At 34.0% G+C, this 12,883-nt stretch overlaps 1 protein-coding gene across 1 annotated transcript in view; it reads left to right on the forward strand.

Moving 5' to 3' along the window:
• Positions 1-12,883, forward strand: part of LOC129229847 (leucine-rich repeat-containing protein 40-like) — a 70,355-nt gene that overhangs the window by 45,571 nt on the left and 11,901 nt on the right. The window contains 1 exon segment of the mRNA XM_054864222.1: positions 7,663-7,826. Coding sequence (XP_054720197.1) covers positions 7,663-7,826 — 164 coding nt within the window.

Raw genomic sequence — 12,883 nt, forward strand, 5'->3', positions numbered from 1 at the left:
ATGCCTTGCAATAAACAGAGCTAATACACTCTCAGAACAAATTCTCAATCGAAACTCCCTTTTTATCATGCAGGACGCTTTTATAAACATCGAAGAAGTTTCCAGAACATTCTTACTGCTTCTCGAAATGCGTAGACCGTTATCAGATTTTATCAATGAAAAGAAAAGGAAATAGGGGGTCGTATACTTCAGCCGAATGAAAAGGGGTTGTATATTCATTACGGGAAACTATTTACAGGTTACGTTACTACAATAATTATTATTTACAGAATTTGTAACATTGCCCCCTTCCTAAGGACTGCACGTCCCGGCCAGTACAATCCCCAGAAAGGGTGCCAAACTTCTATCACAAGTTTACAAATATACACATTAATTAATAACTAACAGATACAGAAAACACAATAATAACAAGAAATATTACTAAACATTAAAAGCAAAAATTATCTACAACTTTTATGTTATCAACCATGGTTGTTTACGTAATACTCATGAACTATGGCCATAGTATGGGGCTAACCGATCATAATGTACAACCCTAGGTTTTGCATTAGGTGATTTTTGGATCCTCACTACGACATCATTCAGTCGGTTAAGGACTTTGTAGGGTCCATCCCAATGCGACTGCAATTTGGGTGAAAGACCTTTCCGTCGGATGGGATTCCATAACCAAACCTTGTCGCCTTCGTTGAATTCATGTCCAGTAGACCTTGTGTCGTATCGGGTCTTCATCTTCTCCGCCGCGATGTTGATTCGCTCTCGTGCGAAGTTATGAACGTCTTCCAACCGGGCCTGGAGATCCTGGATGTACTCCTCAGGCGATGCAGGCGCATCCGGAGGACGACCGAAGACGAGATCACAAGGTAGCCGAAGCTCTCGTCCGAAGAGCATCTGGGATGGGGCATATCCGGTAGTCTCGTGGACAACACTGCGGTAGGCCAGCAGGAACAAAGGTAACTTCTTGCTCCAATCCTGTTGATTTCTGGAGACCATAAGTGAGAGATTATTCAGGATTGTGTGGTTAAATCTCTCCACCATGCCATCCGATTGTGGGTGTAGTGGTGTTGTCCTAGTTTTCTCAATTCCGAGAATTTGACATAGGCCCTTAAACACAGCAGAGATGAAATTCCTCCCTTGATCGGAATGAATCTGCAAAGGTGTTCCGTATCTCGAAGATCCAATGTTGGACTAGAGTCTCTGCTACGGTGGTAGCCTCTTGATCTGGAATGGGATATGCTTCCGGCCATTTGGTGAAGTAGTCGATGGAAACAAGAATGTATTTGTTCCCATCAGCAGTTCTTGGTAGAGGACCCAGGATGTCGATCCCAATTCGTTCGAAAGGAGCTCCAACGTTGTACAGATGTAGCTTCCCTCTGCTTCTCTTCTTCGGTCCTTTACGAGCAGCACAGGCGTCACAAGAATGGCACCACTTCTCCACGTCATCCTTCGCCTTGCTCCAGAAGAAGCGCTCCCGAACTTTATTGAGGGTTTTCAAGACACCAAAATGTCCTCCAGTCGCACTACTATGTATTTCTTTCAAAACATCTGGAATCCTTGATCGGGGAAGCAGTAACTGCCACCTAGATGTTTTGCCGTCGCTAGATTCCCATTTTCGGTGTAGCACGCCGTTCCGTAAATGGAGCGAGTTCCATAAAGCCCAGTATCTTTTTGTTGCAGGACTGAAGATGGAAACGTCCTGCCAGCTAGGTCGCCGACTGTCACTTTCCATGAACTCCAAAATTGGTTTTATGTCGGGGTCTTCAAGTTGATCTTTTCGAACTTGGTCGTCACTCCATGGATCAGGTTCTGATGATATTGGAGTCACTGTCACCTGATAGGCGGTAGGGCTAGTCGTTCCATACTGTTTCTCGATTCGGGAACAATAGTGGCAGTTCTCAGGACAGGGTCTCCTTGATAAAGCGTCAGCATTACCGTGAGATAACCCTTTTCGATGCTTGATCTCCATGTCATATTCCTGGAGCCGCTGTATCCATCTGGCTATCTGGCCTTCCGGATTTTTGAAGTTCAAAGCCAAGTTGATGAGGCATGATCTGTCCGAAGCAGAAATTTTCGGCCGTAGAGGTAATGATGGAAGTGTTCTACAGCTTTCACTATGGCCAGGAACTCCTTTCTGGTGACGCAGTAATTTCGCTCCGACTTTGATAAGCATTTGCTCCAGTAAGCGATGACATGTTCATTTCCGTCAATTTCTTGGGATAAAACAGCTCTGATGCCCTCGTTGCTCGCATCAGTGTCCAGGATGAAGGATTTTTCAGGCTGAGGATAGGCGAGGATAGGCGTTGATGTTAAAGCCTCCTTCAGTCGTAGAAATGCATCTTCGCATTCTTTGGACCATTCAAACTTTTGCTTGCTCTCCATCAGCTTATGCAAAGGTCGTGCAATGTTGGAAAAACCCTTTACAAACTTCCTGTAGTACGTGCAGAGCCCCAGGAAACTTCGCAGCTGATGGATGTTTTCGGGACGACTCCAACTCTTGACCGCAGATACCTTTTCTGGATGTGAGAGGGAGAGGCGTTTTTACCTCCGGTTTCTTGGCGAGCTTCACAGTTTCTTCGCAAGTGACCCTCGCCGCCACATTTCCAGCACTTAAGTGGTTGTCGATTTTGGTCCTTGGGAGCCGAAATCCTTTTGAGGGTTCCTGCAATTTCTTTTATTTGCTTTTCCAGTTCAGCAAAGCGTGACGAAACCAGATCAGGCTCATCAGTTTTCACGCTGCGGATTGAATGGCGATCCTTGCGGGTTGCTTGCTGGGTGGCCTCCAACTTCATCGCATACACAACAGCAGAATTCAGGTCTTTGACATCCGCCATCCGTAGAGCTTTCTGCATTTCCGGATCTCGAACCCCGTCGATGTAGTTGGAGGCCGCCCAGCAAGCAACCCGCAAGGATCGCCATTCAATCCGCGGCGTGAAAACTGATGAGCCTGATCCGGTTTCGTTTTTCGTTTTTTATCTGTTTTTGCAGGGTAATGGTTGCTACCATCCTTTCTCAGCTCGACTGCTGCTTGTACTTTCACTCTTTTCTTCCCTGTAAAGTCATGAATTTTCTCCTTCAAAGCATTATCTTTCTCGGCAAACCACAAAACTTTGCGACTTTTGTTTGGAATTGCTAGTATTACAGATAGAGTAGTTGTACTTCTGATTTTATCATCAGTGTCTTCTTCTTCGCTCTCATCTGTAACCTTCTCCGATGCTTCTGAAACCTTTTGGGTTTCTGGTAACCAAAGTTCATCTTCTGAATCCGATAGTAAATCATCTTTAGAGTCACTTCCGAAGAGTATTTGATTTATTTCTTCTTGTGTAGCAGCCTTTTTTCTGAAAGAGATAGGGAACCTTGTTTAGAAAATTCATAGAAACACATATTACAAAACTGCCAAAATGACCAAAAAGCTAGAATTCTGAACCTAATTTTTCAATTGATTTTTATTTACTTTTTTCAAATCTTAATTGTTTGATGAAAAATACTGAAATGAAGGCTGAATTACTGAAAATTTGAAGAATTAATTATAAAGTAAATGTGATCAAAAAGCGAAACTAATGGTTATATTATATATAATGCTTCTATCAAAAATTCTAATAATAACAATCTGGTTCAACATTTACCTATTTCTTACTGGTGTGATTCTCTGATTAGTGTCCTTGGATATACCAGGTACAGCATTAACATCTTCATCCATTTGTCTATAAAAACACATAAAATTAATTTTTTTTATGCATTTAAAAATTAAGTTTTTCATAAATTTTGATTCACAATCTCAAAGTATGACCGATTTAACACAATAATACTCGTCTATAACACATATTATTCTTCTAAGGCTAGCACAGAACAGTTGCTATGTAAGCCACACAAATGCAACCGTAAGTAACGTTAAGCCTCATATGAGACTCGTTACGTTTACTCCATTTTAACAAAAAATACTTGGTTTAGAACTAATTAAATGGTATGCTCATAATATTGGAAGGTTTTAAAACAAAAAAAAATATTTACTTACCATTGAAAATGTTGCACAGCAGCTAATATCCTGATTTAGTTGATCTTCATCGACAGCAGAGCTTGAAATCAATACTATGAGGAATAAAACTCTATGCTACCATCTAAGAACGATTTCTGAAACCATTTAGGAGCCTCATATGTGATCTATATGAATAAGTAAAGTCACTGACGAAAAAAAAAAAGAATTACGTATTTACTTGCCTGAAAAATGAGGTAAGAAGTAGGGGCCTCATATGAGGCTCAGGGTGCCGAGAGGGTTAAGAGAAAATTGGTTGTTATTTTTTTCTTAATTAAAAAAATCGTGCTCATGTGATATTAACTAAAATTTCTGTAGATGCACATACCTTTAATTTTTATGTTAATTGAATTGTTACTTTTTCTGACCTTTGTTGTATTGTGTTTTCAGATATATCTGGCTTTTTTGTTGTCTCCCGACAAGCGCAATATAACAAGGAGTTACTGTATTTTAAAAGAAAAATTCTAAGTATGTGTGATTAAATTGATTGTTCACTTGAAATGATAGCACAAAACTCATTTCTAGCTGTGCTATGTATTGGAGATGCAATAAATAAATAATGGTAGTACTGATTAACCAAATACTGAATATTCAGCCAAAAATTAGGTCAAATGCTGAGTATTGGTGGCTGAATAATTAGGGAATGTGGGGCAAAGTGAAATAGCGGGGTAAAGTTAAATGGTCAAGTATTTACTCTGCTTTTAGCGCCACCAATCTGGAAATATTTTAACTATGTAGTACAGGGTTCAAAAATATCATGATATTTTCAAAAATATCGAAAATATCCGATACTATATTGATATATATTGGATATTTTGATATATATCCGATATTTTCAATTAGCACAAACTAAAGTCTTCCAAATAGCATTTGCTGTTTTACTCACTTTTCTTCTGTTAGCTACTTTTATAGTTGTATGATTCAGAAATAAAATATATACATTAGTCGGTGCACAGTCATAAGGCATTTTCTTTTTTCTCAGCAATGTTCAATATTTGACTGGACACTTTTAATATGAATATAAAATACAAGCAAAATAGGAATATTACAGCGCCGTGTCCAAGGGGAGGGTTTTAGGGGTTAAACCCCTCCCTCGGGGAAAAAATAAGCAAAATGAAAAAAATGTATATTTGACTTAAATTTACTTTAATGAGAAAGTTTGTGTTCAGCATTTTTATTTTATTTTAATTTTCTCTCTGTAATATTTCGGAAAAAGTATGGCGGACGAACCGCTGAATGATCTATCAATGCAAAGAAAGAATATTGCTTATTGTAAGGAGCTTATGGTGAATTTGGCATATGTTACATCTATGAAGATGCATTAGTGATTGTGCTTGGCTATGTAATTTGCATCTGCAAAGAGCTCTTTCTTGTTTAGTTTATTAAGCTTTATTTCAGAACATAACAACCTGATATACATTCTACATTATAAAAGAATTTGTGAAGAGTTTTAATACTCATTGCAATATACTACATAGTAAACAGATTTAATTAAAAAGAAGCAAGCAAAGTTTGATTAAATCGAATCTGTGAAACGAAGGAATACTTTGGTAACTTGTACAGCTAGAGGTATCCTTCAAGAATACAGCAGTCCTTACATGTGAATAAACGCCATACTGGGATCGGCAATTTGTCGTAAAACTAAAAGCTGTAAGGGGGTTGAATTCTCCCCCCCCTACTGGTAAGATTAAAACCCCTCCCTTTATGAAAAGCTGGACACGGGCCTGGAATATTATGTTACTTGGTTATATTAATGATGTATTAATACATCATAAAAATATAGTACATAACTTTTCAGTTATTTTTAATAATAAATAAACAATATAACTATGATTAAACAACTTTTTATATTGAAAATACCGTAGTTGAAAAAATAAATATTGAAAATATCAAAATGTGGTGATGTTTTCAAAATAAATATCAGATATATGTCATGATATATATCATGATATATATCGACTGATATATATATATATCGGCAAACCCTGAGTCGATTCCAGCCAGGAAAAAGAAATATCGCCAAAGATTAAAGCATATGATTGTACAGGCAATTTTTAAAAATTGATGTAATATTTTGTTGTAAGTCAAAAAGTACTTTTGTTATTACAAAATAATTAAGTTCTTGTTATTAACATTTTAAATATTGAGGCCTTCTAATATTCGGTGCAATATTTATTTAGTTGAAAGTAAGCTTATTTGTATTTTAAATATTTTTTTCATTTAGACAAAGTATATGTGGGGCAAAGTGAAGCAAACCAAACTTTATTTGGTTTACTTACTCACTCATTTACAAAATTACTTACGTATTTGTTTATTAATTAATTCATTTACATTCCTTCCTAGAACAATTCACTTTTTCATTCATTTGTTGGCTTATTTCCTCTTCACTTTTTTACACATTCATTTGTTTTTCTCCATATTTATTGATTAATTAGTAATTTAATCATTCATTTATTATTTCTTTATCTTTTCTTTATTCATTCAACCTTTTATTTTTCAATTCATTTGATCAAAAATATTTTTTACATTCTAATATAAAATATTCTATTAGAAAAATATTTTATTTTTCACTTCGCCCCATTGAAAAAAAAGGGAAAATTTTTCACTTTTTGAAGGCAAAATTAACTGCCAAAAATTTAAAATGATGTTTCAGTGGAAGTTTTACTGTAAAATACAATGTTCTTCCTTAAAATTAATCATTTTTGAAGACTTTGTCAAATTGATCCTTTTATAATATTGTTAGTGTTTAAAGAAAAAGTTAAACTTTTTTACGTTTTTTTTTCTTTCTTTATTTTTTTTAGTTAATTTTTTAGTTTTGAAACCTATGCTAATAAGACATCATGTGAATTTTTTTGAAATGGCATGAAATATGCTTTTCAGAAATAAAAAGAATTCCTAAATTGAGATGGAAAATGTAGACAAAAAAGCACCAAATAAATTATTGGAAGTAAAACAAGATTTGGATAGATGTTGATTATGTTGGCTTGCATGTTCACTTACTGGTGGAAAATATGTAAGAAAATGTTGATAAACTTCTTCTTATGGCATAATTTAAAAAAATTTAACTACAAATTATTTTTTCAACCTGTAACTCTTAACTTTTTTGAAACAATGTGTGAAGGATTTTTTAATTAAATTATAATGTTTCATTCCTTAATTATTAATTTTCATCCATGGAATATATATATAATCAGGTGTTTATTATTAAAACACAACCTAATTAAAGTATAAGTTAAATACAATATATATTCTGTTTATATATTATATTGTTAACTATTTATGTAGGCATCAATTTTACAACTTAAGTAACCATTAGTAAGTTATTAGCTTTTCGGATTTCAAGCGGCTCGGCCTGCCGAATGCTTGCTAGAAGTGTCAAATAAGCCCAATACGGAATAGTGATTAAACCCGTCTCGTATTTTGGTTTGAATGCATTTCAGGATTTTTCTAGCCATTTTCTGGATATGTTTCAGCCATTTTTTCATGAATAGTTCCCTAATTTTCATGTGCTGATTAATACAAAATGCAGTTAATAGGTTCATAAATAGTTATGTGTAACTTTCATGAAGAACTGTATTTGTTTTACTGTTAGAAATGCTTGAAGATAAATCCTTGGTTTTCCCTTCTTCATTTAGAGAGGAACAGTTCAACTCTTGAGATGGCTACGCAGTCGCATCGAAGATCCGTCTGCCTTGAGAGGCATGTCTGGCTTGTCGGTGAGTGAGACAGATGGTTCGAATAACCCTTCTTCAGAAGTGGACAAATATGCCTTGAAGTCAACTAAGTCCTTATCATTATGGTAAGTTTGTGCTAGCTTGTGCGATCTTTTCCATTTTTAATATGCACTTAAGCATTAAAAATGTAACAAAAAAAAATCTGTTTGCTCTCAAGGATAATCTGATTAATAAATCAAAGAAATAAAAATTACTAGATTATCTTGCATCAGCTGACCGCCACAAAATTTAGGGTTCGCCAGGTTTTCTATAATCTTTGACTGGTTGTTTCCGGCATGCCGGAAATAACAAGGTTAGAAAAATATATCCTGATTTGTGCAACCAAGCACAAATCTTTTCTGTGCTAACAGGTAGTCAGAGAGGAAGTATGTTCTCTTCTACTTGGACCAGTATGACAACTTCCTGCTGTCGCTCGCTCATTGTAAAGGTCTTAGTATCAATACAAAAGAAAACGTCAAGTAATTTCCAAACAATATCTTAAACTGAAATGTACTGCATATGTACATTTGGAATGCAGGAGTTGCTGCTGCGAATTCAGAGGAATAGATGCATCTTCGTTTCGTTCATTGACAAAATAAAGAAGAAAAAACCTTTTCTGAGTAATACCATATGTTTTTATGAATGGTTTCAAGCTTTAAGCGAGGTTTTTCTTTTTAGGTTTTAATACTTTTGGGAGACTGAAGAAAGGAGCGATATATCCGAATGAGCAATATATCAAGACATGATATAATCAGGGACTACTGTATTGTTTTTAATGAAACGCTTAAAAATGTAAATAATTGTTTGCCTTTTATCCTGTAAGTAGTACATAATGTAAAATCATGCAAACAGCAAATTGAATCACCAACACATGTTTGTGGTTGCAAAGGACACTTTCAATGCAAAACGTTGAGCTTATATATACAAATACAAAAGTGAATCACCAACACATGTTTGTGGTTGCAAAGGACACTTTCAATGCAAAACGTTGAGCTTATATTTACAAATACAAATACAAAAGTGATGACCAGCAATAGGCTTTGGTTCCAGCTAGACTGGTCCTAGTCAATTTACAAGTGAAGATAAATGGCCCTCTTAAAACTATTTACTCCTGTGCTCATTACCACCTCTTCCGTCTTCCGGTAAGCTGTTCCAAGGTTCCACTACCCTGCTATAATAATAATTTTTCCTAATATCCATGTTAGCCTGAGATTTAAATAAGTTAAAACAATGACCCCTTGTCCTGTTTTCAGTGCTAAACTTCAACCCCGTAACATCTTTCATTTTAATAAATTTAAACAACTGAATCATGTCCCCTCGGTCTCTTCTTTGCTCAAGACTGTACATTTTTAGCTTTCTAAGCCTGGAATCATAGTCTAAATGAAAAAGTCCATTTAAGGAGACCAAAACTGAACAGCATACTACAAATGAGGTCTTACCAAACTTCTATATAAGGGCAGAAGAACTTCTTTAGATTTGTTTGAAATAGTATCGCCTATATAAATATAGGCATATTGAAAGTCCCTTTTTTTTCTTTTTTTTTTTGGGGGGGGGGAGGGGGGCAATGAAATAGACATTTTTTTTAAACCTTGAAGTACATGTCTGGAATGCTTGTGGGACATTTATGTTATTTATTTGTAACTTCAGATTGTTCTTGTTTTTTAAAATTCCCCAACACTGAACAATCTGCAGTTCCATATTTGTTTTCAACACATATGAGAATAAATTAACTCTTTCTTTCCACTTTCATTTTTATTAATCCCGATTTAAGATATGATTTTTACTGCTAGGAAAGTATACTGCAATTTAAGTATTTCATTTTCATAAAATGCATTCTTTATCTTTATAAGTGTTTTTCACAAAATGAAGTATTTTGGAGTTCATGCTTCCTTTCTGAAAATGTATCCAATTTTTTTTTTTTAATTGTTTAAATTATTTATTTGTGACATAACACTGAATATTTGTACTACTCAAGGATTTTGAGATTGCACATACATTCCATGTTTCGGAAAATTGTGCTGAAAATACCAGACAGCAAAGACATTTAGAGTAAAAATTTAGTTTGGAGAAAATTTTTGGATTGAAAAGGGATTTAAGCTGTTGTAAGCGGATTTAAGTACAGAAGACTACCATCTGAATGACACAAAAATTTTGCCTTAATATTATTACAGTAAAATCATATTATAGCAAATACCAATACAACAAAATATCTTTCTGCTAAATAAATAAGATCCATTTTAATAGGCTTTATATTGCTCAAATTTTATTACTATGAAATTCCTGTTACTAAAAACTAAATTTATGGTCCCTGAAGTTCATTCTAATGGGATTTCATTTTCATAGTTTGTGAGAAAAGAGTATATAAAGATAGTAAAATATAGAATTTGAAATCGCAAAGATAGATCTTATCTGGGGGTCCCCTTAAAATAATTTAATGTTTTGTTTGTAAATATTTTTACAAGTGTATATTTTTCAAAAAATTTTTGAATCTTCATGCATACACTGAAAAAAAAATACGTTTAGTATGTACACCTTTTATCCCCTTCAAAAATTTGTAGTGTTGGGCTCATATAGTAATTTCTGACTTGTATGTCACTTGTGTATCATTTATTTGTATGTTGATTTTTAAGAGGTCGAATCAAAAGTACATAAATATTGATTTGGTTTAACTTACAATTATGTATCAGTGATTTAGAAATACCTTCGTTATGCATCAGTTGAATTTTTGTACTGTACTTTTTTTTTCTCCTATTCGTTTCGAAAATTCTGTTCCTCAGAAACTTTTACATAAAATGCTAATGTACTTTCTTCAATTCATAGCTGCCAAGTGCTCCGTTTTTCCCGGAGTTTCTCCGATTTTTATTGCGTACTCCGAAAATCCGATTTATTCCAAAAAACTCCGTTTTCTTGACTTTGCTTGTACACTTTTCGATTTCTAAGGAAAAAGAAGTGGAAGGTAGGAATTGTGCACAAACTCAACAAAAGAGGAGGCAATTTGATGCTCTGGAAGCATTAGTATCAGGATCAACACTGAGTGGAGCGTCGATCGATCGGAGAACATCGTTTTTTCATCGAGCATTTCAGCTACGTGCAAAACGTAGCCGCCATGTTTGGTCATTCATAAGATGGAAGTAGGCGATGCCTAAGTGCTTTCGTTTTCAAAGACAAAGCAAAATTGGGGTTTCTTTTAACTGCAAACTAGTGAAAATAAGCAAAATATGCTACAAAATGTTTTTTTTTTTTTTTTTTTGGTTATTTTAAATAATTTTATTGAGAAATGAAGACAATTATACTATTCAAAGTTTCATCTTAACCCAATTGCTTTGGACACGGGTGTGCTAAAAATTTTCAATTAAATTGTAGTTTCATGGGGATTTTTTATTTTAAAGATATTTTCATGCAATAAATTCAAAATTTTATATCTGAATTTTTGACTTAGTCGCCATATTTGGTCATTTGCGAGATTTAAGTACACAAGACTCTTAAAGTGGCCAAGTTTTCAAAATCGGAATTAGATGTTTATTGCAATGCAAACTATTGAAAATAATGCAAAATGGGCTTCTTTTTTTTTGGAAAATTCATAATTTTTTTCTTGAAAAATGCAAATTTTTTTTCTTCAGAATATTATTTTATCCTCATTGGTTTAGACGCTAATGTGCTAAAAACTGTCGATTTCATCTAAATTGTAGTTTTTTAAGGATTATTAATTATTTATAATTACTTTTAATGCAACAAATTCAAAAATCTATCATCTTAAATTTTTCGCATTGTTACCATGTTTGGTCATTTGCAAGATGGAAGTAGACAAGTCTATTAATAGCCTAAATTTCCGAAAACAGAATTGGTTGTTTGTCTCAATGCAAACTATTAAAAATAACAAAAGGCAAAAAGTTAGTTTTTTTTTTTTTTTTTTGAAAGGGAAATTTTATCTGTATTTGATCCTTTTTGCCTCGGAGGCTTTGTTATAAGCTGAAACTATTTCATCTAAAATGAAGGTTTCTGCTGACTTCTCTATTTATTTATTTATTTTTTTAAAATAAATCAGAAACCTATTTTAACTTTAATTTTCCATGTTCAAAAAAAGTATTGAATAACTTTATTTAAGAATGTGCGAAGTCATATTCATCTATTTTTTAAATGAAAGTTGTAATAACTGCCCCATCCCCCCTCCAGTTTGTGTTTCAAAACTTACCGACAGTGGTGGCCACTAAGTTTTTGGAATCTAGTGGCCACTGGCCACTTAGAAGATTTCCGAGTCTTGACCTGTACTATGAAGTTGCTTTACTTCCAAGTATAAGAAGTAATTATGGTTTTTTTTTATTATTATTATTTTTTAAATCTTCGATATGTTCTTATGCAATGCATTTTCAATAGATGTCGGATATGTATAAAAGACTATTTTAAAGGGTTGCAGTTTTATTAAATCAAACAGTAATCATGTTTTTTTTACTTTTCAATATGTACCTACGTAATGATGCTTTTTCAATGTAAAATAATTGTATTTTGAACTTGGTTGTAGTTTTGTTGAAAATCTAACATGAAAATTCAGAAACGCATTGTAATAGTGCTTAGATAGAAGCTTACGATACAGAAGGAAGGTTTAGCACAGGCCACGATTTGGTGCTCCTATTTTAACCCTCATTGCTCCCATTTTTCCCCTTAAGTGCTCCTATTTTTTTTATCTTGAGGTTGGCAGCTATGCAATATGGAAATATTTGAATGAGATTGAAAACGTTCTTTTAAGTAATGTAGAAAGACAAAAGACTGTCTTTGCTATTGAAATAATTGAGTGAATATGTTACGTAAATTCGATTATATTTGAACTTTTTCTATTAATGTCATTTGTTGCCACTAAATTACTTCATTAACATTAAACTACTATTATGTCAGCACTTTGTTTGCTTTACTTTGATTCAAAATAAAGTTGAATGTCATTTAGATGTCTCCTTCATGTATTAATCTGCAGTAGACCCTCACTTTATGTGGATTTGTTTATACACAGTTTATGATTTGACTTCTTTAATTTGTTGTACACTGGCATTCAAATTTGTCGAGTCATCTCACAAAATGGCCAAGCTTGCCAACATTTGGAACCAGAGCGAGCACAAGGTTTTGGCGAAACACAGGCAGTCACGTTTGGGTC

Source organism: Uloborus diversus, chromosome 9 (assembly GCF_026930045.1).
Source record: "Uloborus diversus isolate 005 chromosome 9, Udiv.v.3.1, whole genome shotgun sequence".
Lineage (NCBI taxonomy): Eukaryota > Metazoa > Arthropoda > Arachnida > Araneae > Uloboridae > Uloborus > Uloborus diversus.